Source organism: Etheostoma spectabile, chromosome 20, assembly GCF_008692095.1.
Source record: "Etheostoma spectabile isolate EspeVRDwgs_2016 chromosome 20, UIUC_Espe_1.0, whole genome shotgun sequence".
Classification (NCBI taxonomy): domain Eukaryota; kingdom Metazoa; phylum Chordata; class Actinopteri; order Perciformes; family Percidae; genus Etheostoma; species Etheostoma spectabile.
Genome location: NC_045752.1, coordinates 10665039 through 10690878, shown reverse-complemented (window position 1 = coordinate 10690878; position 25840 = coordinate 10665039). Strand labels below are relative to the sequence as shown.

Genomic DNA, 25840 nt, shown 5'->3' with positions numbered 1-25840 from the left:
AAGATTCGCAGATTTTCGTCAACGCTCGTGATAAACGCGGAAGTGTCAAACATTGTTTTTTTTTTCTCCACATCCATGTTTTTTTTCTTCTGTCAAGCAGCAGAGCAGAGATTCGTCACATGATTGCAGTGATATGGAAGCGAATTTCCCCGTGGCCTGAGTTTGTCCAAAGTTAAATCGTACGAGTTGTCATAGCGTAACATCGAGGTTAGTAAGTTTGTACCATGGTTTGTACCCAGAGTGTCTGCAGCTTCTTCGGCTGCACTTTCTCTGCTTGCTAGGTAACGTAAGCTAACGTGAGCTAACCCAGCTAGCCTCCCAGCTAATGTCAGTTTATGAAGATGATGTTCGGTAGGGAAGTCTCTCATATATATTACGTTACGTTACACATTTCGCTTCTATTGTTTAAGCTATTAATTTGCCAGTCTGTACTGTGGTTAATATGGTCCATTAATGTCAAACAGTAGTTTGTTTAGTTAGTTTATTCAGCCTGCGTTAATAGGAGGCTAGTTTCAGTGTTGTCATCTCTCCCTCCCTCCCTGTGGTTGGAAGGGGCGGGGTTTCATATTTTTCAGCCACGCAGACTGAGGTGTTTGTCTTGTCTTTACAGCCATGGAGAGATTAGAAGCCACATCAGAGCTCCAGTCGCGGCTGTCATCCCTTTCCTTCTCATCGTTTCCCGGAATAACATCCAAACAGAGCGACAAAAGACCGCTGGACAGGTAGGCTGTTGCTGCGGAAAGGGCTGCTTATAAAGCCGCTGTAAGGAAACGTGTTGCTAGTTATACTTCACCCTGATGTCTTCACTGTTGGAATATTGTCATGTCTTTTCTGCTGCTATACTGTCTGCTCTTCAGGCTTCAGAATACAGACATTTCACAGAGCTGTACCCAATCCAAAAATCAAGCTGATATGGAGGAAATCCAGGAGGATTTAGGGCAACATTCTGAGGTATTTAATATTTAACTATTCCGGAAGAGCTGTCAGTGAGTTGCAATAATCAGGGAATTGCAATATAATATCTTTGCTATAATATCAGTCTTATGTGTGTGCATTTTGAGGGTAATGAAGCAGCCCCAGCAGAGCAGGCCCTGGGGGAAGGAGGTGAGGAGAACAACAGTGCTGGGAGCTGTCAGCACTCCACTGAGATGAAAGGTGAGGACCTGCAGAATATGCCATCATTACTGCTGCTTTGTTTAATCTATGATTTGGAGTCAGGGGTTTCATAAATCTTTTACAAAGCTGTTCACAATGTAATACAAACCCTAAAAACAATCTACAATTATTATTATAATTATTATTATTATTATTATTATTATACAATTTAATAAGGTTTAGCTAAGCTAGATAAATAATGATCAGTGTTATGGTCTTTGTGAACACATTGCCATTTATTCCTCATGATGGCAGCCCAGATGCCGCCCCTGAAACCCCCAGCAACGTGGACATCTGCTGCACTGAAGGAGCTGAAGGCAAAGCTTCGAACAGAGGACGACAGCGTGGTGACAGTGTACCGAGGCGACATCATGACAGTTCACGTGCCCACCGTCCCTGAAGCCAAAAAAGTGTGCTGGGAGTTTGCTACAGACGGTTATGACATTGGCTTTGGCATATATTTTGACTGGACTCCTGTCACAAGCCGGTCTATCACTGTGCACATCAGTGAGTCAAGTGATGACGAAGACGAGGAGGAGGAGCCGGAAGGTCAGTTTGCAATTTGAATGTAAAGCGGCCTAAATTTATCACACACTTTAAACATTTTTTACTCAATGTCTCAATTATGCATATCATAAACTTATCCAGTCATTCTGTACAAAGCACACCATAATAGCGTTGTCATATGTTTTCCTCCAGCTGGCATCCGAGTCAGTGTGTTGACTTTGTGGTTTATGTGATTCCTGTTGCAGGGCCCGTCGGTAACGGAGACGTTGAGAAGGGCTCCAAGACTCAAACCAACTCCAATTTGGCTGAAATCGTACCCGTATACCGCCAGGACAGTCACATATGCGTCCAGGGGGGGAGCCACGATTTTCCAGGTGAAGGCACTTACCTCCTGAAGTTTGATAACTCCTACTCACTTTGGCGAAATAAAACTCTTTACTACAGAGTTTATTACAGTGCCTGAGATTCAAATTTATGAATGTTTAATTTACAGAATGATATTACTCTTAAGGACCACAAACTATTTTTGATTCTATACTTGAAAAAAGATGGTTATAATATAAAAGGTTAAATAAAAGTCATATCTATTTTTTGTCTCAATCAGCTTGTTTTGCTGCATGTTGGATTTACAATCCAACATGCAACAATCAGATAGTTTGAAATGCAACATTTGCTCCAATTTCTTGCTGATAGTTATCTGAAGAAGCCTTGTATATGTGCCATGTTCCCGTGTATGTACTGTGCTTTTTGTGCCAGTCATAAAATATATATATTTGTCTTCAACATTTCAATGGTAGCAGAGATCAGGGAACACCTGCACAGAATATATTTCACCAGGCCAGGTGCTTAATCAGCAGTGCTCTAAAGAAATAGTTTTTTTGTTGTTTGTGTGTGTGTGTGTGTGTGTGTGTGTGTGTGTGTGTGTGTGTGTGTGTGTGTGTGTGTGTGTGTGTGTGTGTGTGTGTGTGTGTGTGTGTGTGTGTGTGTGTGTGTGTGTGTGTGTGTGTGTGTGTGTGTGTGTGTGTGTGTGTGTGTGTGTGTGTGTGTGTGTATGCACGTGCGTACACCTTCTATGATTATGTTGCTTTGTTGTTACATGGATTTGTCCTTTTGCTTTGTATTGTAACTTATTCTCATATGTTAAATTTAATTGCGTGATAATGGACAATTTATGTATTCCAAATTCTGTACTGTGCTGAAGCTAGTGGTAACAGTTTTCTAGAGTGTGCTTTTATGACACAAATAAAAGCCATCTCTTATCACATAAAGCTCCTATTACGTAATATAGATTCAATATTTACATTTGCCTTGGACCCCCCCCTTAATTTGCTGTTTTGGATGTAGGATGCGGTTGTAATTTGTCATCTAAATGTATTTTGTGCACAGGTCTATGTAAGTGAAGGTTTGTGTGTTTGTTTTTTGAATATCCTTGGCGCGCTGGCCATACTTTGGCTTTGATTGTGTTGCTTTGCTCCATCTAAAATGAATTCTTCTACCACACTCACGTGTGCGCATATTCCCAAAGATGTCACAGATTTGGCTGCTAACGCTGAATACAGTTTAAAGCAACCAGTTTAAAGCTTCCCATGTTTGCTGTACTGTACTCTTACTGTAAGTCATGACATTTGTTCCTGAAATTTATATTCCACAATAAAGAGAAGATTGTCTAGTTTTCTTTGTGATTCATTTATTGGATCAAGCCTATAAACACTGTGATTAGTTGATGATAGCTGCAAACATGTTGCAACATGACACAGAGATGTCATTTAGGCAGCTAATGAGTGTAGTCCCCCAAATGTATCTGTCCTGAGATACCATCCTTTCATAACAGTTGCATTGCTGATCCAGGATCAGAAAGCCCTTCAGGATGGGCCCCCTGTGTTTCCATTAAATTGTGGCATTAGGGGATTGATGTAATTGTTACACAGGTGCTGATCAAACCAGGTTATTTTTTCAGCTCTCCCTAAAGGCCAGGCAGACTCCAGTTACATCTACTCTCCCTCCCGTTTGACTTATTTCTAAAAAAGCAGTAAAGGATAAACATATTCTTACATTGTTCTTTTAGGATGCCACTCCAAGTATGACAACTCCAAGTACTACATTCATTAAGATAGACATTGATGATTTTAAAAGGTACAGTAGATATTCTGTAACTTATTAAATGTACGGATAAATATTGATTTGTTTTGCAGATATAAATGTTACCATACAGTTAGGAATATATAATCTACACTTGTGCTGCAGCAAAATCTAGTACATGTTTTTATTAATTTGTTTATATGTACATATTTTAGACTGCCATTTGAGGTGTTGTTTTGACCTGCATTATATAAAGGTGATGTCTTGTTCACCAGATTTACGTGCTGGACCTGAGGGAGGATACCCTGGAAATCCAGAGTTCTCGCGAGAGCACCATTTGAATTTGCTCAGCGAGTTAATCTTTCCGATTTGGGATGGATTTTCAGGCTAGAGGGAGGCAGAATAATACATACACCACCCGAATCACTTTGAAGGCCTGAACCTGACAACATGTAAAAGGTTATTATCAGACAAGTAAAAAGTATTGTATACACCAATAATGAATATAGTCAAATAATTAAAATATGTATTACAATATATTACAATTGGACCGTTAAACCGTTTCTTCAATCGCCAGTCATTTGTTTAAAAAATCTTATTTTATTTTCTATCAATCAGTTAATAAAACAATAACTTAACTCAGGCTAAATTACCATTGATAAAGCATACTTTTCTCCAAATGTAGCTGCGATCTATGTTTTTCCCATAGAAAAATGAAATCTACTGGTAAAAAGGAAACTGACCGCTTTCCGAAATTCCACGTAGGTTACGCAAGCTATTAATCAGACAAAATATATTAAAAGGTAAAAAATAAACAATAAGGAAAAAAACTGGTTTAAACTGAGTGTGTTGGTTCCTGGTTCCTGGGAGTCTAATTAATAAATTAATTGTTCTGCGGTCTCAGCTGTGCGTTTTCAAAACGGCCTCGAGCTCGAATCAGCCAATCAGAAGTGATTACCGGAGGTCCACAGTGCACCACAGTTTTGCTAGCTGCTAGCTGCTACTGCTTGTACTCTAAACTTCTTGACCAGGCGACCTGCAACAACATGGGGAAGCTGAATTTTTACGTCCTTTGTTCCTTGCGTGACGCTCCCCGCCAGTTCATCAGGTAGGCCTTTTATTAGTAGAACCTGCACACATTATGTTTTCACACTAACACTATTCAATGTTGTCCGGTTCTCACCCACCGCAGCAAATCCAACCGAAGTTGCTTTCAAGTCCACATCCCACTGCCTCTTCCCAAACACCTGGTCATCTTTGGTCTTGGAGAATGGAAATGCATCGAGACAACAATCTCGGTAGATGTTCTGGTCAGTGCAGAAGTACCGGCCCAGAAAATTGGGACTCTGTCAGCTCAAGCCAGGTATGTGGAGAATAAAAGCATTAGCAAAAAAAAGTCTAAATTGGTACCAAAAAAAATTGACTTTGAACTCAATCAGGTGCTTGACGTGGGAGGGTGACTGGAGCACTGACATCGTTACAGTGGCAGCAGAGAGAGGCAGGAGAGGAGTTTATGGCAAGATTGTGCTCACAGTCTGTAGAGAGGTAGGAGGGTTTGTATTAACTGTCCCCCATTAATGTTGCACAAAACCTGCTGTGTCATGTACCTGATAATGATACTAACAATATTGGTTATAGTTAAACTTTCCAGGATAGGCATGCTCCATGGGCTTCTCGGATCATATTGTCACTGTTTTGTTTCATGCAAAGACTTGTGACCAGCCACAGGATAAAGCCAGTGTCTTCAGCAGTACTCCTCTCGTTCGAGGGAAGTTACTGTTCCAAGACCAGCATGATGCCACTGATCTCTCTTGCACGTTACACCAAAGCGCTGGAAATGAAACGGTGAGGTGAATAGGGTTACAGTTGTTTGCAGTTATCTGCATTTGTGGCCACATTTCATTACTGTCATGCCTTGCAGATAACGCTCAACTCCTCACACTTGGGTGACAGCTATGCTGATATTCAAGTTAACAAAGCTGATATCACTGATTCCACAATGGGAAATGATAAACCCCTGGTTTGGCCCACGGTAAGAGTCATGCTTAAGAGTATATTAATGTCTGCATGTAAGGTAAGTGACTTATCCTGTGATATACTCTATGCAACTAAAAGGATAAGACGCCCAGATGGAGAGTTATTCGTAAGAGAGGCCACCTGACATTGAGCTCTGAGGACACAGACAGTCTCGGAGAGGACATAGACCAGGCTTCATCCCCCAAGAAAAGGAGACTGTCCAGGATGAACAGCAAAGAAGAAATGACTGTGCAGATAAAGACTGACAACAGAGAAGGTCAGAAATATTACCACTGTGGTGGCTTCTGAATGCACAAACTGGGTTTTGACAGAGATTGGGATTTAGTTTCAGTGTGTCCATCAAAGCGCTGCAGCCATACGATGTGTCTGAGTGACTTTGACACAGCCATCCTCATCGGAGGGGAGACCACTGATCAAAACTGCTGCAAGGACTCGCTGTGGAAGCTCGAGTTGGGTCAGTGGAGTTTGTTAAATTACTTGTGTGGTCATGTATTGCTTACTACAACCTAAGGAGGAATTAAGACAAAATAGGAAGCTGTAAAATCTAACTCATGTCTTTTTCCACATTAAGTTTCCTTCTTGACTTCTTTCCAGACAATGACTTCTGGTTCCCCATGAACTCCTCTGCCTCTGGACCTGTACCATCCTGTGCCCGAGGACACTCTGCGACCTATGACCTTGACTCTAAGTCTGTCTATGTGTATGGTGGCCTGAGGGAGGGTCAGCGCTACAACGAGCTGTACATCCTTGACACACTGACCTGGAAGTGGAAGCTTGTCACCGTGGGTTTGTTGCTAGTTACTAACATGTTGCAGTTTTCGGTTTATCAAATACAGTTATAGGAAATGCCCCCCCCTTTTTTATTTTTTTTTAGGCGAAAGGGGATGTTCCAAATGTGGCATATCATTCTGCAGCCTTTTATAAGAAAGAGCTTTTTGTCTTCGGTGGAGTTAAGCCAAGCCGTTCTTCTGTGGATAAATCCTGCAGTAATGCTCTGTACATCTTCAACCCAGAGTTTGAACTCTGGTACCAGCCGATTGTGGATGGGCACAAACCTCTGCCTCGATTTGGGTCAGTCTTCTTTTCAAAATGACTACAGGTGAATTCAGTCAAACAAATATGGGTTAAATTTTCCTTTTTTAAGTATTGATACCAATGCTTAATATTTGTATCAAACAGACACTCAGCCACACTGATGTCACAGAAGTTGATCATATTTGGTGGACGGCAGACTGCTACCTACCTTAATGATGTCCATGTTCTAGACCTGGGTAAGATGATTTGGTGGCTGCATTAAGCAACAATTTTGTGTCCACATTTAAACGGCTATTTGTTTATTTTCGAGTGAAGGATTCATGGAGTACACAGCTGTGAAGTGTGGGAACATGCCACCACTGCCCCGAGGGTGAGTACAGAACTAATAAAAACCTTGAGTCACGTAGCCATCTGGTTTTTATATTTCTGGTCTTTTGACAGAGAGAACTGTATGTGAACTTAATTGGTTCTTTAGTGGCAAAATGAAATTTATATATTTTTAAATATAATTTTTTTCATATATATTTGTTAGCTCAATATAAAATCACAGTAAGTGGTCATATTATGTAAACACTGGCTTTAGAACAGTAATGGTACACATGATGTGTGCTTGCCTGTCCATGGACAGGTTTCATGCAGCTCTACCAGTTTCAGACAACAGGATTTTAGTCAGCGGAGGTTGCAGTGCAATTGGAGCCCTGCAGGATGTACATATTTTCAACACTGGTGAGTACATCATTTGTGCTACATATAGTAAATGCAATAAGACTATATCAGTGTTATCTGGTTTAGTACATAATGGTTTAAGGTTGGATTCCCACATGCAAATTTACTTCGAGTCACCCTGTTAGAATGTGTCACAAATGAATTGCATTGATTTTTTTTCTTTTTTTTCCCTCAGACACAAACGTGTGGAGCTCAGTGGTGTCTCCTCTGCTTTGCTCCAAGCCTCGTGCAGGACACAGCATGATAAACTTGAGCTCCTCCATCCTGACGGATGCAGAGAGGCATGAACAGGGTGAAAATGTCAGTGTCCACTGCACATTGCTGGTGTTTGGTGGCTCAGACAGCTCCGGTACATTCTACAACGACACAGTGAAGTGCACGGTGGCAATTCCTGCTGACAAGTGATGGAGAAGAAATCCATTCAGGAAAAACATTTTTAAAACGTGGAGGATGCTGTGATCTGCCCTGACAGTTCTATCGTCCAAGTATGGGTATCTGTAACAGTTATTTTGGTTGTTTGTCTTGCATGTTATTTCCTTTTTGCATGATGTATTCTGCAGCTTAGATGTTTTGTTACTTCCTTTTTAAGTCTCTTTTAATAACCATTTATACTTCTTCCACACAGGCAAGCAGTGAGCTCAGGTTTTGCACTATGCATAACAAATCTCTAATATGCATGTTTTACACATTACTTCTTGTCCCCTACCTTGTCCCCACATATCAGTATGTATTTAAGTGTAAAGTCTGGACTGGGTAAAATGGATAAAGTCAAAATGCCAATAAATATTTCAAACTCAAGGTTTTCCTGTTCTTTAAAGTAACAACACTAAAATATGATTATTTTCAAAGCATTTTATTTAACAATGTACAAAGTTGCATGGTTGTCTCTAAAACTGCTGAGTGGTTATTCTATGCACACAGATCAGCAGGTGTGTCTGGCTGACAAGATGGGTTGCTCACTTTGAAAGCTTCAATCTCAAGTAAGGTCTGATTTAACCTTTTGATAGTTGGATACTGCCCGACATCCACTTTGAACCTGTAAAGATTAAAGACATAGCAGGGTCATTCCTCTGTATAAGGTGTTTTAAAGTTCAGCGGGTTGGTTGTAGCTTATGTGGTTTCGTGTAAACCAGAAGGTTTAAAAAAAACAAACATCGCCAGACCTCTCCACAGCGCTGCATAAGAAGGTCTGCTAGTCCACATAACATTCTGGGATAGGAGAAACATCTGGTTTTCTTGGCTTTTCTTTAAACCAATCACAATCATTTTGGGTGGCGCTAAGTCGTGCAAGATAAAACTCAGATTTGAAAGTCTAGCTAGCTGTATTGATTTACCCTTCAGAGATCTGAGGAGTGAGGTCTGGCAGTGTGAGGCTAAAGTCCTCATAAATCGACTTAGAATGCGAACACAACGAAAGCAGAAGGTGGGGGGCGTTTGGCCCAGAATAGACCTGTACATACATGCTATAACCATAAGTTACAGAATGCCATGACATTCATGTTGATCTTTAGGTGAATGTGTTTATGTGGTATTTACTGTATGTTGCAGTTTTTATGAAATGATTACGTACCTCTCTGCATTGTAGACTTGTGGGACCAGACATATGTCTGCCATGGATATCTGAAAGGTAAGCAATCAGTCAGATAAAGTCTGCTATATATCACACTGTTTTTATGCATAAATATGATAGTCATGCCTCATCTCAAATTAATATATATTAGTTACCTGTCTAATATGTTTTTATATTGTACATATCATTATTGTCAGTATTTCTTATAAGACTTTTCATATATTTTTCTAATTTAAAAGGGTATTATTATTCTGTTTTTTTTTTTGTTTTTTTTGAGCTGCTGTAACAAGGTAATTTCCCCAATGGGAGAACTAAAGTCCATCTTATCTTACCTCATCACCTACACAATATTCCCCTGCTGTTTGCTTCAGAATGGGCTCAAGAGCTGAAGGAGAGAGATGCACATAACATTGCAAAGGAAGTTGAGTGATGTCTTAGAAAAGCAAACTGGATGTATATTTGAGAAGACCACCTACCTTGAAAGCCGCGATCAATGAAGTGCTGAGCCCATTGCACCTTTTCTGCTCCTATTTTCTGAATCACGTATAGATTCTGAAAAATCCAGGTAACGATATTGCGAAGTTAGCGTGTTGTGACTGTAATTTTGTATCATGTTGCATTTGAATTTGCAACCCAATATCTGTTTCAACTGTCTGCTTCAGTTTGACTCTGTAATCATTTGGACTGTGCTGTTCTCACCTGCAGAGGCTGTATCCCAGAGGCAATGACATCACTTATCATCCGAACCTGGGCACGTTTCTTGGGGTCTGCTGGGAGAAGCCGAGGGCCCGGCCTGGTCTCATCGATGTACTGGATCACTGCCAGCTGTGTGGGCAAGAAACCATTTTCAGTGGTATTCAAGTTGGTTACATAAAATGTCATGTATAGGATTACATGGGTACAGAGTTTGGGAACTCACTGACTGAGAAAGGATGATGCCATCAATTTCAACTGCAGGCACTTGTTGCATAGGGTTTAATGTCTTGTACTGTTCGGTAAGCTTGAGCACAGAGAGAACTTGTGTGAGACTACAGGTTTTACATTGACGGCCTCATGCTAATTATCATGTACAGTATGCCATATCTGCATTTATATACTGTAAATCTAAACTGTACCTGCTGACCTCCATCTTTGATCAGATTTACTGGAGCCTGGTCATATTCAATACCTTTCAGAGCAAAAGCTGATGCACAAAAAGTTAAATAAATTGTTACCATAAAATTGCTTTAACGTTAAGTAAAAGCGAAGTACGTTAGTCAAATGCTGTGGCACGACTTACCAATGCGAACCCTCCATGAGCAGGAACTTCTGAAGTATCCGTGAAGAATAGGCTAACGTTACATAGAAAAAACAAAACAAAAAACGTTAAGTCAATTTGAACACACATCACATTTTCTCGACATAACTTTTCATGTGTCTAAGTTACTGGTGCACCTTGGTTTGAGTTGCCATCTTGGCTCGAGGTTTCACTCATCTACACTGAATCAACAGACCGCTTTTCTGCAGTATAAGTCTCATCATCCTCCGGCAGCCAATAGCATGTGCTCCTAAAAACCCTCCTACCTACTCTTTGGTCCATGACTAAGCAACATCTGGCCTTCATAGGGTTCGCATGGTTTGCACATCATAGACTGAATGGTGCATACACACTTAGAAAAACAGCGAAAAATGTTATTGCAGTAAAGTTACCTTTGATAGGCAAAATAAGGACAGGTGCATTGTGGCTGTGATAATGTTATGGTTTTTATTTTTTAGGATACGTTGTGCGGCTTGCTCAAGGAAACGTCGATTTTGTCCTCTGTCGTCCTCCGCCTGTCGTCTACGTTGACTTTATATTGTAATGTGGACGAAGCTCGGCTAGAAGTAGGAGATCAGACCACACTTTACGGCTGAATAAAACTAGCTAGCTCTTCTGAGTTCCAGCCATTGGTTCTAGCCATAGACCGTATATTAACGGTCTATGGTTCTAGCCGAGTCACTGGGGGGGGGGTGCTACTTTTCACACAGCCGGGGCACAATCCGAGAAGTAGTTGTGATGAGCGGCGAGGGCGGAGCATGACGTTAGCTCTTTAACTGTCTATGGCTCGTGGAGTGGAAAACATTAGCCGGCGGATTGGGAGGGGGCGTTACCTTAAACAAAAGGGTTATGATAAAGTGAAGAGATAATGATGCCACAAAAGGAAAAAGTGATACCAACAATCATCTGCTGCTCTGGCAACACGTGGGCAGCTTCAGCGAATTTATTCATCAAATTAAGATCCCGTTGTTGTGTCGAGGTAATCGGGGACACGCCGCTCTCACCGAAGACGTCTTTTGATCAGGCAGTTAATGGTATTCAGACTCCGCCTAATCGGCGCACCGCTTTGGCAGGTGTACGCCGGTGTACTAATGGTGCGCACCCACTGTTCAGCTTGGGGTTGCATAACTTCCCGCAAGTACTTTTATATTTTCCTTAGTAGTTTGCCTTGTAACCACAGTCTACGCTTGTAACCAACTGTGTATGCTTGTGACGTTACTATTTTATCCAGTGACAATTTTAGTTCCACGGCTAAAGCGGGATTATCTAAAACCTTGACTAGAGATTGGATATATTACACCCACAGTTTACCAATCGGGCTGCGTTGTTCATGGGAGTGCGAACATGAAGCGAATAGCAAGCCTCATACGTCCTCAGAGCCCGCCCACAGATACTACCTCTCTGTGAGGCAGAAAGCAGAATGCCGTCTTCGCCTGGCCACTGTCCTACCTGCTGAGCTGGGCAAATCAAGTACATAGTAACATTTCCACAATGGCGACAACCGCATTAAGATCTGTACTAAAGGCTAAGGTAGGATTTAAAAATGTTGTTACAGCTTTAAAACTCTTCACAGTTGCAAATGACGCAGGACTGTTTGGCAGCTGATCATTGTTTACAAAGTGCCATGTGTCATGTGCTGCAGGATTTAGATCTGGGTTGATCGCACACTTGATTTATATTCACAGATGGGATTGATTTAATTTCTGTCTTCTACTTCAGGATTTTTTGTGACTGTCGGCTTTTTGACAATGCACCATCAGGGCCCCTGGGTAGTTCACTTGGTAGGGCCCACGTGTGGTTTACTCCTCGACTCATCGGCCGTGGGTTCAACTCCAACCTGCGCTTCATGTCATTCCCCCCCATCCCTCTCTCTCCCCCCTTTCATGTCTTGAGCTGTCCTATCAAGATAAAGTCCTTAAAAAAATCCCCCCCTCCCCCCCAAAAAAGAGTTGATTTATACTAGAATCAAGTGGCCTACTTCAGCTGTTGTTGTACTTAAACCAGTAAGGAAACGTGTGTCACACTGCAGCTTTACTGACCGGACTGCATTCATTCTTCCAGTCAGCTTGACTTTGTCCCCTTCAAGTCTTTTCATGACATTTTGTAGTCGCTCATTAATCTTGCAGGCGTTCAGGCTACAACTGGAAACAACTGGTATTGTGTATTTAATGTTTTACAAATTAGGTAAACTACACTTACAAATTTAGTTTTTGGATAGATAGACAACAATTATAGCATTTGCTGATTTCAGACCCTGCTGTGTTTCTTTCTCAGGTCCCATTAAAAGTTGGCCGCATGTGCTACTCTTCCTCAGTGGTGAGTTTAGAACAGTGTGCACTTAACTGTCAGACTGCCATTACACTTTACAACAAGTGTCATGCATGGACAATTAAACTCCTGACTAAAGGCAGATGTTGTGTAACCTCTCTCCTCACAGCCCACCACCAAGCTGTTCGTTGATGGGAAGTTTGTTGAATCCAAAACATCAGAATGGCTGGATATTCACAATCCAGTAAGTATTTCATCTGGCCTGGATTGAGAAACTGCACTTTACTTAACAACATCCACATATGTAGTTGTTAGGTTTATCCTGCTGTAGCTGGAGGGGTTTCATGATGCTTTGGTTTGGTAGCGCTTACAGCTTTTAAAGTTGCAAAACTATGGCTTGTTCAACCTGTTGCATAACGGTAACTGCATATGTGCCTGTTAATACAAACTGGTTTCAGTGCAGTAAAACAGTAACTTGTAGTAAAATTGCAAATGTAGAAATGTGTTTGACGTAACTATTTATATGAGCAGATTCATACACAGTATCCTTCGCTAAATCTTTACACATCTGAATGTATATCTGAGTATTTTACTGTGGAAAACACATAAAATAACATTGTCACTAAGAAATATTACTTAAACCTCAGCTACACTTGGATAACAAGTCAAAACCTAACAATCATAAATGTTTAAGGATTAAATGTGGAAATCCGGTTATTTGTATCTGATAAACTCTGACCTGCAGATTTATGAACTCATGCATATTCCCGTTAAACATCTGCTAGGATTTACCTGTTACCTAACATTTGGTGAACTCAAATGGCCCCTACTGATTGAAACTAAGGAATCTTTAGAGTATTAATATGAATTTACTCATTCTTCTTTCCCTCCTCTACAGGCTACCAACGAGGTGATTGCCCGTGTACCCAAAGCCACCCAGGAGGAGATGTTGGCTGCCGTGGACTCGTGCTCCAGAGCCTTTCACTCCTGGTCTAAGACCTCCGTCTTGACTCGGCAGCAGGTCTTTCTGCGCTATCAGCAGCTTATCAAGGACAACATTGTAAGTCAAAGCGTTGTGAAAGTATAAGGTGCAACAGAAAACAAGAGTTTCCTGTTTAGCACTGTTCAACTTGAATTCATTAAGTCAAACAACTACATCTTTTTCAAATCAGCTTTTCGACATTAGTTCTGAGCCTGCTGTTTATCTTTTTATACTAAAAGTTCAGATTATATTAAATCTAAAGCAAAGGACTGACATGTGGGTCGTCTTGTGTTTCAGAAAGAACTTGCCAAGGCCATCACAGTGGAACAGGGCAAGACCCTTGCAGATGCAGAGGGGGATGTGTTCAGAGGGTTGCGTAAGTTTATCTTACTTACACAAATGCGCACACACAACTTTACAAAGGGCAACAAATGGGTTAACGTTTGCATGTTATGCAGGCTTTCACTTTGTGGTTGCGGTAATAGTTAATGAGTTATACTCAACCAGAACAAAGGGCGGTTTTGTTCATTAACCCTTTAAATGATTCTCACTAATTATTGCTGTTCTTTATACCTTTCCACTATATTTTGGAAAGGTTTACAACTTTTTTTGAGGCTGTACACCCCTTTACATTGAAGGAGAATCCTAATTGCTCTCTCTTTTTGGAGAATATGAAGACATTTTACTGTGCAGACATTGGCTTGGCTTCCACACAAAGTCAACACACTCAATAATTGTCTTAGTAAAGCAGACCTCATTCACACACACACAGCTTGCCTGTACCCAATCACTTCTAAAAAAAAATTATAATTTAGCATGTCTGATTATAAATATACCAGTCATAAACAGTTATTTCATGTGTTGCTCTGTCTTTGCAGAGGTCGTGGAGCACGCCTGCAGCATCACCTCTCTCATGCTCGGTGAAACCCTGCCCTCCATCACCAAGGACATGGACACCTGCACATACCGTCTGCCCATTGGGGTGTGTGCCGGCATCGCACCCTTCAACTTCCCTGCCATGATCCCTTTGTGGATGTTCCCCATGGGCATGGTGTGCGGCAACACCTACCTGCTGAAGCCTTCAGAGCGGGTGCCAGCCTGCGCAATGCTGCTAGCCAGGATGCTGCAGGATGCCGGTGCGCCAGACGGGACGCTCAACATCATCCACGGCCAACACGCTGGTAAGACTCGGCCTCTGTTACCTTTAGCCAGTCATTGTCAAAACCTACTGTTTTTTTGTCTGAACCTTATCTATAGTGTAGATACAACACAGTATATATCATGAAACTGTATTATTTACAGCAGATACAGTGTCTGAAATTCCATACCAACATGCTATTTAGTAGGCTAAAACAGTAGATGAGATATTTTAGTATGTCTAAAACATTAGTTTGAAAACCAATTGTACGTGGGCTAGTATCTATTAAACAATTGTTACATTTTACTTTGTCATTTTCATTGTAATGCAGATAATTTGAGACAGTATTTGAAAGCTCAGTGGATTTTAAATACTGTGATTCATAAAAAAAGATATCTCAGATAATATTGTTTCTATAACTGTCTTTCTGCAACAGCTGTGAATTTCATCTGTGACCATCCGGCTATCAAGGCAATCAGCTTTGTTGGCTCAAATCAAGCTGGGGAGTACATTTACGAGAGGGGCTCTAAACATGGCAAGAGGGTCCAGTCAAACATGGTGAGTATTCAACACTGGTGTAAATGTCCAGAAGGTGGCAGCATTGGCCAACAGATTCCTGTATTTTCCATCCTCCTCAATGCCAGCGAAGTGAAGTTGCAAAAGAGATATTTGAATTTGTTTATTTTACACAATAAAATCAAGACAGTAACACACGAAAAATGAAATAAAGATTGGTGTGATTAAGAAAACCCCTTGGGGCTTATAGAAGAATGTGATGATAATTACAGTTACAAGTGTCCTAAACAAAAAACAACACATTGAACACAAGCACTGAATTTAAAAAAAAAAGCATAAGATTGTCTACATAAAAATCAAAGGCATTAAATACATTACAATAATATAGATAGATACTGCCGCTAAAGAGCCACAATTATAAATGTTTGTTTAGGCTAGTGTCAATCATCTCTGTTATATTGACTAAAGTGTGGAGCAAATGCTTTATAAAATGTGCAAGTTGTTTGTATACCATTTCTGTGTTTTATGTTCTCACTTGGGACTAACCAGCTGCTGTAATATGGAGATCAGACAGCAGAAGGTTAACCACTTCTCTTGTACTATAGGGAGCCAAGAACCATGGTGTGGTGATGCCTGATGCCAACAAGGAGAACACTCTGAACCAACTTGTGGGTGCAGCGTTCGGGGCAGCAGGACAGCGCTGCATGGCTCTGTCCGCAGCCATCCTGGTGGCCGAGGCACGGAGCTGGCTGCCGGAGCTGGTGGAGCGCTCCAAGGCTCTGCGCGTCAACGCAGGTACCGCGCCCTGTCAGCTCGCCCCTTCATCTCTGTCTCTCCTTTGCCCATTCGCCCGAGGGCCTTTGGTTTAGTCATCCAGTGGCCACCCACGCCGCCCTAACCACACCTCTCGCCTTTTTGCCCTGTTGTAACTTCACATTGGAGTCAGCTGGAAGAGAGGGCTCGTTGAGTCAGCCCGGCTGCAAATTTGTGGCCAAATCTGCGGCTTAGACCTAAATAGCGGTTCAGAGCACCAAATCTGTTAAAGGAAGTTGATGTGGAGTAAAATAGAGAATGATTATCCCTGTGTACAGTGATATGGACTCTTATTATTGTAGAATACAGGAAAACCGTAAGTATCAATTTTTGAGGGAGTGCCTCAGGGTGCCCCTCGTACTGGTTTTTGTGTGTTTGTGGAAAAAGATGTAAGGCAGTGCCCGCACAACTCATTGTATGATGTGCTCACATCATGTGACTGCCATAGTATGTAACCTTATAGCTGGTTGTTTTTGGGGCCCTGCTAGGAGACCAGCCTGGTGCAGACGTGGGCCCTCTGATCTCTCCGCAGGCCAAGGAAAGAGTCTGCAATCTGATCCAGAGTGGTGTGGACGAGGGCGCTACCGTGCTCCTGGATGGCCGAAACGTCAAGGTCAAGGGTTACGAGAAAGGCAACTTTGTGGGTCCCACCATCATCAGCAATGTCACAGTAAGTGGGTTTAATGTCTTTATGTACATATAGTATGTATCTGCATTCGAGTACCAATAACCATTGTGTTCTCTTCCTATCAACCATGAAAACAAACACTTTTGTTGTCCCTAACTCAAGGTTTTAGCCACCTTTTTTTGGGTCACTTATTTCAAAATTGATATTGCTGATATTTTTTTAATGTTTTGGGTGCTTTTTATTTTTTATTTTTTAAGACAGGTCTTTTCAGTGTTTTTGTTGCTTTTCCCAACTTTTTGTCCTGTTTTTTTTTATTATTTTATTATCATTTGCTTATTTCAACATCCCATCTTTTCTACTAATAAAAAAACTTTGAAAACCGGTCAGATTTGACCCAAGGACAACATGTGGGTTAAGAACCACTCTAACACTAAACTGCCAGTCAAATTGTTCCCTTTTGTGCTTGCCCAGCCTGAGATGAAGTGCTACAATGAAGAGATCTTCGGGCCTGTGTTGGTTGTTCTTGAGGCAGACACTCTGGACGATGCCATCAGTTTGGTCAACAGGAACCTCTATGGCAACGGTACAGCTATCTTCACCACAAATGGCGCCACTGCACGCAAATACACTCACGAGGTGGACGTGGGCCAGGTGAGTGGCTGCAGCCTCCAAATGTGTTCCTCTGTTTTGGGAGAAAGGAGACATTCACATCCCTCTGTCATGTCTATGCAGCATCTCAAGTAGGGAGTACATCACATTTCTGTTTTGAAAACCTTCACACACGCTAAAAAAAACTTATTTTCCAAACAAGTATAGCCTTGTTTGCCCCTAACCTAATATACACAACGAATATACACACATTCGGTAACCCCCTTCCCACCAGTCAAGACTACAAATAGCTACAGCAAATATGTGTCCATTAAAAGATTACAGGGGGACATAGAAACATTTTTCCAGGTAGTTTTCAATGAGGAACATAATTAAACTTTAAAAGGGATTCCTAGGGTCCTGTTCAATGTTTTAGCGTAAATATGGCCAGCTTTTACCCTGTTTGTTTGACTGTGGAGCCTTAGTTATGCCTTGTGTTTGCTGTTCACATGTCGGGGAATGCTGTGCAGGCCATGTGCTCTTCTCCTCTCCAAACCTCGATGCAACAAACATCTACTTTTTTTCTTCTTCTTTCCTCTCTGCACATTCGCCAAAAGTTGTGTCCAAACCTATTCCCACTGTTTCAAACATTCTGACCCATGCCATGTCTATATTGCCTTCATAACATTTTTATTTGGTTTTTCTTCCCTTTCATAAGAACATGTTGTGCTTTCAAAACTGCAAATATAAGCCACAGGTTTAGCTTTGTTTAGTGAGATCATGTAAGCTTGCTTTTTTAAACAGCATTGATATACCACATCTCTCATCAGCTGCATCTACCTCATCCTTGCAATTTAGGATAATGGGGAATTGTACAAAGCTTACACTTATGGAAATGAAAAGAAAAATACTTGTTTTCTACAGGTTGGAGTCAATGTTCCCATTCCAGTTCCACTGCCTATGTTCTCCTTTACTGGATCAAGAGGATCCTTCCGAGGGGACATGAACTTCTACGGAAAACAAGTATGGAATAAACAAATGCATCGTATTGTTAAAGGTATAAGAAATACATAGATGTAATAGCTTAAGTTTTTAAACATATTTTATTTTTTCTCTACAGGGCATCCAGTTCTACACACAGATCAAAACTGTAACCTCACAATGGAAAGCTGAAGACGCTTCCTTGAAAAGTCCTGCAGTTACCATGCCGACCATGGGACGCTAAATACTCCAAATGCTGCTGTTCAGTCCGATAAGCCAGAAAACCTATAAACCCCTACCACATACAGGACACTTATGTTGTGAATAGTTCCCTAATACAAGTTATTAAATAATAATCTCCTTTTAAAGACTTTATATTAGATGTGTATGTGTAGATACTGTTAATGGGAACCATTGCGTCCAAGATTTTAATCTATGCAAAAGAGCTGTACAGCGGAGGCAATATTATTGCATCAATGTCATTTCCTCAAATACAACACCAGTATATTGAAACTCTTCTGTACTTGTTGCCATGGACACCACATTGTATTCCACTGATCCAATGGTTGTTTAGAGATCTCGTATATTATCTGGTGCATGTTTTAAGATCAGTACTGTTTTGTTTTGAGGGAACAGATCCTTTCAAATGGATTGTAACAAAATTCAAACTAGCTTCACGTATGAATGAGTATTCTCAAGCAATATATACTGTACATGCATGGTAGGATATTTATAAGGAGCACAAACAAACATCTTGCATTGTACTACACACATGATTTACACTCAATGGGGAACATACAAAGCAGAGGCAAACAATCCAGAGTGTGATGTGCAATGCGCCTGCCACACAGAGGTCATGTGGTGTGTATATCCGGCAGGCTGTTTGGGTTCAAAAGTAACACAGGCTCAGGCGCCTGGGTTATGAAGGTCGCCGGGGAGAGCTCCTCTCTAATTCTGGAAGACAGTCAACATTATGCAATGCTAAAATGTAAATCACACATAGGCACTCATGTTCTCACAGCCAATGCTTTTTCAGCTAAACATGGAATGTGGCACCAATAAATCTGCACAGGCTTCATAATTGCAAGGATGAGGTAGAACTTGAATTCTTGTACATTCCTCTAGTATCTTACCCGGCAGCATCGCTGTCAATAAGACTCTTCTTCTCAGAGGAGGCAGACAAAGCCATATGTTGGCTGGCTTTCCTATCAGGAAAATGCAGAGCTGTGGTTAAATGCAGAACCTCATAGTGAAAAGCCATGTTTTAGCAGACTGATGGCTAAAACAGGCCTGCAGCCTGTCTTGGTGAGGGGGTTATTCTGGGTCAACACAATGCACATGGACCTGGACACTACTGAGTTTTATTACGCTGGTATAGGTGCCAGACCACTGTTAACATGAATATACACCTCTTGCCCGCCATACCCACATACATTCAGATCCCCTGCACACTCCGTTCTCAAAATCATGTTACCAGCTGCTGCTCTCTAACCACAAGCGTTCAAAGAACAAAATAAACTGCAAGTGCATGTGAAGAGGGGCCAATGGGCTGAAAGCAAATCGACGTGACCAGATGTTTGTTTCCAAGCACACGACTCTGTGGCTGGGCCTATTTTTACTATTGTGCCCAGACTCTCATTCTTTTTAAGCAGCTGGATGGAAAAGAAAATTGGTTGAAGCCTAACTGATGCTTTATGGTATCCTCTTCTGCTGAGAAAATGGCTGTTTAAAACATTAAAAAGAGGGAGGAGTCACCAGAAGTTCAGCCTGACCTACTACTTGGTGTCACTGCACTTTGTTCTTCAATTGATCCACAAGTTTCAGTCCATTTTCAAGGGATTACAAGTGGATTGTAGAGTATTATTTAGGATGAAGTTTATGAGCCATAAACAAGCATGTATTTTAAGACAAACATAATACACTTATTTGGAGGTTTAATTACCTTTCCCTCTGTCTATTCATTTTAGCAAAGAGAAGCCTGAGCACTTGTTCCTTCTGCTCCCAAGTGAGATCTGAGATTTCAACTTTGCTGTCTGGTTGATGAGTCCTTAAAAACAGGTGGAGGAAATTAAAATGAATGTTGATGTACATATTTATGTACCGTATCTGCAGTATTAAGATGAACTATGAAGAGTTTTATAGTTAAATGACCACTGAATGAGCTGCAGGTGACTTGGCACTGATAAACACAAGGTATTTAAAATATCAAAAAGACTTTCACAGATAAATGGACATGAAAGGACGTGGACCTACCACCTTGCAGCCGCCTCCATGTCTGAATAGACAGAGTTGGTACTGTGGGGGCCTTTATGAAAGGTGCGGATGGGTGGGAACTTTAGTCTTCCGGCTGTGGCTTCTCTCACCCTACAGCGATAAGCCTGTAGTGCCTCCTTTTTGTATTGCAACCTGCTGGCCATGATCTCCTGCTTCACCTGAGCCAGTGCCTCGTGGAAGAACAGCTCCAGCTCTGTGCGCTGCTCTACAATGGTGCTTGCTAGCCGCTTGATGTGCCCCAATTCGCTCTCTCGCATAGAAAGCACTTTCTGCAGCTTCTCCAACTCTACCTGGCTGGCCTGGATGCTGACCAGGGTCTTCTCTTTCTCCTTCTTCTCCTCTCTCTCAGCCTCTCTAGCTTTTTGCTCCAGGGTCTGCTCCAGGGAAGCGACCTTGGACCTCAGTTTAGATAGCTCCTTATTTTGGGCCTCCATCTGAGCTGCGTTTTTCTTTACCGTCAACTCAAACGTGTTCTGGGTGAGTAGACAGAAGAGCAAAGTAGTAAAAAAATGACACTGATCTCCTTGACACTGAGCTAACTTTGGGAGAATCTTTTCATTTTCATGCCAATATAAAGCTAGAACAGATAATGGTCTGTGTGCTGGCCTGTGCTGCTGAGTGAGTGGCCAAAGCTTCAACATGGTGGATTTACTTCCTTCGTTTACTGTCATCATCAGGTACAATTAACGTGCCCAATATTTATTTGCGAAAGAGAAGCCACTGAATTTGAACCCATACACCAGTGGAAACTCACCACAACCATTGACCACTGAGAGGCTGGATAGTATTCAGGAGGTGGAGGGGTAAGAGTAGGACCACAAGCAAAATACACAGGGTCAGCACAAGTAAACAACACAAGGGAAAAACCACCTGAAATATATTCTGCGAGGTACAGGTCAAGGGATTCATACCTTAAATGATTGAAAATGACTTTATGGAGATGAATGGTCTCTCTCCAAGGACTGCTGTTGCCTAATAGTAACACTGCTGTTTGCTGTCCTATGGCTCAAACATACCTTGTCCAGTTCCAGGGAGGCATTCTCCTTAGCCATTGAATTTGTCAATATGTGAAGATCCTCTGCCTCCTTTATGTGATATTTCAGCGCTTCATTGAGACGGACATTCTCCTTGAACACAGAGCGCGAGGCATCGTCCAACTGCCTAAATAGTTTACAGGAGAAACAAAAAAGCCTTTGACAAATTTGTCTCTGATTAAGAACCCATCCACTGAATCTTTATTTCATGCCAACCATGATTTGTAAAAGATTTTAGAAAGATTTTAATCTGCATGGAATCTGAGTTTAAAAAATAAATGCTTTATGAAATATTTTGAGACTTTTGAGTCATGGTGGTAATGTGAGGCTATTGGGTTCTGATCTTTAAACTTTTATTTCAGAACCAGGGGGATATGTAAACCATATCACACATTTTTGCCCCCAGTCTTTTAACACACATGATAGAGCGCAAAACCGCTTTGCGCCGGCTGTTCCTTTGATTTCCTGTGAGGAGAGCGGTGCCGCACAACTATGCGCTGCGCTACCCCATGCCGCGCATCGCTCAGATTTGCCGCTTTGCCCTGTGCTCAAAGTTCAAATTATTTCAACTTTGACCTAGTTTGCTGCTGACCTTTCAAAAGCGCAGCCAATGAGATAACAGAATGTTGTTCCCTAGCAACAGAAAATAGCTTCCTTGCCACCCTTGATGATGTTAACTTGCGCTGCGCTTTGATCTCTGATGTTCTGCGCCCTACCTAGCGGTGCACAGAGAGGAAATCACATTTCATCTGTAGGCGGCTTTAGTGTACTTAAATCAATTACTGACACCAACGCCAAACCGGCAGGACCACACCAGTATCAATGTTGATGTTTTATGACCTGTACAAACTAACTAAACATAGTGGAGGAGAAATTTACACTTCATGGCCTCAAGAGTAATAAACTATGTTCTTTTCCACATGCATTACACTCTCCTGGTCCTGGGGCGGCTGAAGATGTGATCATTGGCTTGGGTCATGTACACTATCTGAACATGACCAACCAGTGTGGTCAAGAAAATAACATTAGTTCTAGTTATATATATATTTCTATACATAAACACTTGCGTGAGTAAATTATTTTTTCTTTGCGTTCTAAGGACATCAAAGTGCAGTTTAAAGTGAAAATATAAAATTAAATTGTAAAGGAAGAGAGGAAACACACTCACACAATGGCCTCATTGTGGGCCCTCTCCACCACCAGTGCTATCGTTTGCTTAGCTTCTCTCTCCAGGCGATCCTGCGGGGACATTTGTAAAACTCACTTAATGGTTCAGCCGGGATAATATATTGCCTCGTCTGTCCAGGAACAAAGAGCCAGGTATCCACAACTACGTAACGGTTTGGCTAATATATTGTAGGATCATTTGACTTGACCATATACTGTACCTTTTCTTTGAAGAATTTGTACTGCATTTTGTTAAGGTTTTCCCTGTGCTCCTTGTCAGCAACTTCCATTTTTTCTCTAATCTACAAAATAAAAAGGTCAGAGTTATTGGTGGCTTCAACAGCCTGACAAAAAGAACAATGACTCTTCATAGGAAACATTTAAACACTATACTGTGTTTTTTTTTCCTCACATCACTGAGCTCCTGCTCCATCTGGGCTTTACTCTTCTCAAACTGCTGAATTTTCTTCTTCCCATCGTGGATCATGTTAAAGTCACTGGACTTTTTTCTGAACATTTCCTTCATCTCATTGATTTGAATTGTGTAATCATAAACCTGTTGAAACCAAGCATTTTAGATACACACAATGAAAAACATCCTACATATTAAATGCATGCCTTAATCTGCATTATATTGTAGAGATTCTGCAAAGTTCCCATAAATGCAACTTGTTTAGGTTAAGGAAAAAGATCATAACAAAGTTCACACAGGCCATACTCTTTCGCAAACCAACTTAAGCACAGACCAGTCGGGCGTAATACCTCAAGATGCTACTGTGGAAAAGCCATTTAAAGCAGAAATGTGACAAAATGACCAAAGTCATGAGAGACAAGCAAAACACACACCCACAAACCATGTTCATGATGACTAAATGAGAGGTTATCAACCATCTGATTACAACTTTAGGCCTAATCGTTATTCTTCACATAACTCTGTATTCTCTTCATCTACATCAATGCACCACTCTTTCTGCAAGTTGGTTTGCATCATATGCAATTTTCACTGGGATCTACCAAATAGTCAACTTCCCCCAAAACAATATTCCCTACTTTTGAGTTCAAAGTGATTTGTGTTGCATGCATCTGTCTTTTCCTCACGATGTGCAGTAAATACAGTGGGACAAGTCTTTACAGAATAATTATTTGGCTGACTGACTGAATTGGTCAATGCTCAGAACATTTTATCATGTCTCTCCTTAGACAAAGGCCAGGGCTTTCATGCTTCCTGAGTGCCTTTGAGGGAGTAATTTCCATTAGCTAAGTCAGTTTTCAAGATGAACCATTTTATCACCTCCCAATGAGAAAAGGGCTGTGAACAGTCACATGTTTAGAGTCAACCACATGACAGTATTCTTTCCCCTAACTGGACATGACAGTTCCATGCATGTCTAAAATAGGGATGTTTCAAGTTGGTCCAGACCATGCCTCTTTTTTCCTCCTCGGAAGCTTATTGGACTCCATTTTACCAGCATGAAGTAAGAGCTGGAAGATGGAAAACAGCTGCATAGCAAAAGAAGCAAATGTTTTTTAGGTACCTTTTTGTCTAGATTTGTCACTTGAATTCTGTCATGTCAGTTTGATAGCTTGATCTTAACTACTAACCGCAGAGGTCAGTGAGAATAAAGAGAGTCAAAATAGGTTCCTTTGGTGTATATTTTGCAACTTAAACTGGTATTTTGGAAGAAGAATCTTTGTGACATGTGAGGCATGGTTAACACATCAAGACCAGCAGTGTGACTGCCTTTTCCCAAGCAAGCACTTTTAATTTTTCTGTGGCCACTGACATAGATTAAAATAGCATTGTAACTCGGAATGTGATGGGGTTTTTTTTGTTTTATGGTCGCTTTGTTGGGTTGTTGTTTTCTTAAATAATAAATGTCAACATAATTACACACAATACAGCTGTTAAGACACAGCGCAGCACATTTTTTACGCACATAAATCACAGAAAATGCTGTAGCGTAAAAAGTTGGCTGATCTATGAACAAGCTAGCTTGAGTATGTTTTTGGTATTTATTTTCTAGTAGATGTGTTTTTAAATGAACTCACCAGTTTGTTGTGCTCTTCGTGTGCACTTGCCTCTTGGCTTTTGAGTTTTTTCTGCAGCGTATTGATCTGTTAAAGTAATTTTGTTAACAACATCTGAGTTAATCGTTCATATCACGTTAATTTACTAGCTAACTGTTACCGACACACACTAAAGTTTCTTAACGACCTTCTCATCTTTAGCTGCATCTTGTCTCTTCAGAAAGCCAGTTATATCGATTGTGTCCTTCTCCGCACGGTACAGTTGGTTGGTGAGCTCTTCGTTTGCGCGTGCCAACTTGCGACAAGCCTCGCGGTACTGCACGAGCGACTGGTCGTTGACCTGTAACCTCAGCTCCCAAAGCGCAGCGTTGGCCTTGGCTTTGTCGATATCAGACTCTTTGTCTGTTTTTGACTCCTGCTTGCTTTCTTTCTTTCCTTTCCTGTAACGAAATACAGGGTGTAGTTCTAGTTTTCGTTTGAACGTAAATGCGGTAAAAACAACAACAACATAAACAATGTTTTAACTAGGCTACGCACTTACCCGGCTTTCGCCCTCTTTACTTTAGCGAATTTCTTCTTCGGCATCGCTGCTACTTTTACAAGATATAATACTACAGAAAATAACAAAGGAATAATAAATAATAATAAAAGGAACAGTTTGGCTATAGGTAACAAGTAACTGCTTCTGTGTAACCCGCAGCGAATGTTTAGTGTTGTGTGGTGTTGCCATGAAGACGCTGTAACCGAGGGAACGGTCAGATGTTTCTCCCTACCTTTAGTAACCTAAATAGTCCAGGCCGAGATATACTGTATAATACACACATTCTGTTCAAGCTTGTTTGAAAATTCTGGTGTTTAGTCACCTTATGACAAAGATGGCAGAAAATGCACATCAACTTTAATAAATTAGTAATGGTAATTATAAGCCAAAGGCTGCTATCAGTACGACTTGTGGGCCCTCAGATGATAGATAGATAGCCTAGATAGATAGCCTAGATAGATAGATAGATAGATAGA

General features: G+C 41.2%; 5 protein-coding genes across 11 annotated transcripts; 3 read left to right on the top strand and 2 right to left on the bottom strand.

Annotated features, from left to right (window-relative positions):
* The first annotated feature begins 40 nt into the window (after positions 1-40).
* Positions 41-2157, top strand: tmed8 (transmembrane p24 trafficking protein 8). 2 transcript variants are annotated; one of them, XM_032500930.1, is made up of 6 exons: positions 41-207; positions 611-722; positions 858-951; positions 1062-1155; positions 1411-1704; positions 1908-2157. In XM_032500930.1, the coding sequence occupies exons 2-6, from the start codon at positions 613-615 to the stop codon at positions 2123-2125; spliced, it is 810 nt and encodes a 269-aa protein (XP_032356821.1). In that variant the 5' UTR covers positions 41-207; positions 611-612; the 3' UTR covers positions 2126-2157. The 2 variants fall into 2 exon arrangements, with proteins under 2 accessions (XP_032356821.1, XP_032356820.1); XM_032500929.1 differs by having other exon boundaries at positions 65-211.
* Positions 2158-4692: 2535 nt separating this feature from the next.
* Positions 4693-8337, top strand: zgc:163014 (rab9 effector protein with kelch motifs). Of its 3 annotated transcripts, none has more exons than XM_032499673.1 (13): positions 4693-4849; positions 4934-5104; positions 5181-5286; positions 5470-5586; positions 5663-5773; positions 5857-6034; positions 6104-6232; positions 6373-6560; positions 6653-6849; positions 6958-7049; positions 7129-7183; positions 7442-7539; positions 7715-8337. In XM_032499673.1, the coding sequence occupies exons 1-13, from the start codon at positions 4788-4790 to the stop codon at positions 7942-7944; spliced, it is 1734 nt and encodes a 577-aa protein (XP_032355564.1). In that variant the 5' UTR covers positions 4693-4787; the 3' UTR covers positions 7945-8337. The 3 variants fall into 3 exon arrangements, with proteins under 3 accessions (XP_032355564.1, XP_032355563.1, XP_032355562.1); XM_032499672.1 differs by having other exon boundaries at positions 5464-5586; XM_032499671.1 differs by having other exon boundaries at positions 5452-5586.
* A 39-nt stretch (positions 8338-8376) lies between these two features.
* gstz1 (glutathione S-transferase zeta 1) lies at positions 8377-11034 on the bottom strand. 2 transcript variants are annotated; one of them, XM_032499682.1, is made up of 9 exons: positions 10799-11034; positions 10389-10440; positions 10225-10292; positions 10029-10109; positions 9809-9934; positions 9586-9661; positions 9442-9494; positions 9110-9159; positions 8377-8575 (listed from the first exon to the last, which is right to left on the bottom strand). In XM_032499682.1, the coding sequence occupies exons 1-9, from the start codon at positions 10826-10828 to the stop codon at positions 8449-8451; spliced, it is 663 nt and encodes a 220-aa protein (XP_032355573.1). In that variant the 5' UTR covers positions 10829-11034; the 3' UTR covers positions 8377-8448. The 2 variants fall into 2 exon arrangements, with proteins under 2 accessions (XP_032355573.1, XP_032355574.1); XM_032499683.1 differs by lacking the exon at positions 10799-11034 and adding an exon at positions 10544-10798.
* A 731-nt stretch (positions 11035-11765) lies between these two features.
* Positions 11766-18833, top strand: aldh6a1 (aldehyde dehydrogenase 6 family, member A1). 2 transcript variants are annotated; one of them, XM_032499676.1, is made up of 12 exons: positions 11766-11936; positions 12681-12722; positions 12844-12918; positions 13573-13734; positions 13954-14032; positions 14535-14837; positions 15231-15352; positions 15916-16105; positions 16612-16793; positions 17223-17402; positions 18264-18362; positions 18460-18833. In XM_032499676.1, the coding sequence occupies exons 1-12, from the start codon at positions 11898-11900 to the stop codon at positions 18562-18564; spliced, it is 1578 nt and encodes a 525-aa protein (XP_032355567.1). In that variant the 5' UTR covers positions 11766-11897; the 3' UTR covers positions 18565-18833. The 2 variants fall into 2 exon arrangements, with proteins under 2 accessions (XP_032355567.1, XP_032355568.1); XM_032499677.1 differs by lacking the exon at positions 12681-12722 and having other exon boundaries at positions 11768-11771; positions 12830-12918.
* Positions 18834-19031: 198 nt separating this feature from the next.
* On the bottom strand, positions 19032-25547 carry bbof1a (basal body orientation factor 1a). Of its 2 annotated transcripts, none has more exons than XM_032499678.1 (11): positions 25365-25547; positions 25011-25263; positions 24845-24910; positions 23208-23351; positions 23017-23097; positions 22797-22867; positions 21611-21755; positions 20574-21067; positions 20263-20367; positions 19454-19525; positions 19032-19274 (listed from the first exon to the last, which is right to left on the bottom strand). In XM_032499678.1, the coding sequence occupies exons 1-11, from the start codon at positions 25406-25408 to the stop codon at positions 19175-19177; spliced, it is 1575 nt and encodes a 524-aa protein (XP_032355569.1). In that variant the 5' UTR covers positions 25409-25547; the 3' UTR covers positions 19032-19174. The 2 variants fall into 2 exon arrangements, with proteins under 2 accessions (XP_032355569.1, XP_032355570.1); XM_032499679.1 differs by having other exon boundaries at positions 20577-21067.
* Between the last annotated feature and the right edge of the window lie 293 nt (positions 25548-25840).

Coding starts and splice junctions, on each gene's coding strand:
- zgc:163014 (XM_032499671.1), top strand. CDS start 4,788: ATGGGGAAGCTGAATTTTTACGTCCTTTGTTCCTTGCGTGACGCTCCC. Junction 5,587..5,662: donor AAAGCGCTGGAAATGAAACG/GTGAGGTGAATA, acceptor CATGCCTTGCAG/ATAACGCTCAACTCCTCACA. Junction 6,035..6,103: donor AAAGACTGACAACAGAGAAG/GTCAGAAATATT, acceptor ATTGGGATTTAG/TTTCAGTGTGTCCATCAAAG.
- tmed8 (XM_032500930.1), top strand. CDS start 613: ATGGAGAGATTAGAAGCCACATCAGAGCTCCAGTCGCGGCTGTCATCC. Junction 723..857: donor GACAAAAGACCGCTGGACAG/GTAGGCTGTTGC, acceptor TCTGCTCTTCAG/GCTTCAGAATACAGACATTT. Junction 1,156..1,410: donor GCACTCCACTGAGATGAAAG/GTGAGGACCTGC, acceptor TCATGATGGCAG/CCCAGATGCCGCCCCTGAAA.
- bbof1a (XM_032499678.1), bottom strand. CDS start 25,408: ATGCCGAAGAAGAAATTCGCTAAAGTAAAGAGGGCGAAAGCCGG. Junction 21,756..22,796: donor GCCCACAATGAGGCCATTGT/GTGAGTGTGTTT, acceptor TAAACTATTTAG/GCAGTTGGACGATGCCTCGC. Junction 20,368..20,573: donor ATGGAGGCGGCTGCAAGGTG/GTAGGTCCACGT, acceptor CCTGTTTTTAAG/GACTCATCAACCAGACAGCA.
- gstz1 (XM_032499682.1), bottom strand. CDS start 10,828: ATGCACCTGTCCTTATTTTGCCTATCAAAG. Junction 10,441..10,798: donor CCTTATTTTGCCTATCAAAG/GTAACTTTACTG, acceptor ATGTAACGTTAG/CCTATTCTTCACGGATACTT. Junction 8,576..9,109: donor CAAGTCTACAATGCAGAGAG/GTACGTAATCAT, acceptor TAATCTTTACAG/GTTCAAAGTGGATGTCGGGC.
- aldh6a1 (XM_032499676.1), top strand. CDS start 11,898: ATGGCGACAACCGCATTAAGATCTGTACTAAAGGCTAAG. Junction 16,794..17,222: donor CCATCATCAGCAATGTCACA/GTAAGTGGGTTT, acceptor GTGCTTGCCCAG/CCTGAGATGAAGTGCTACAA. Junction 18,363..18,459: donor TGAACTTCTACGGAAAACAA/GTATGGAATAAA, acceptor TTTTCTCTACAG/GGCATCCAGTTCTACACACA.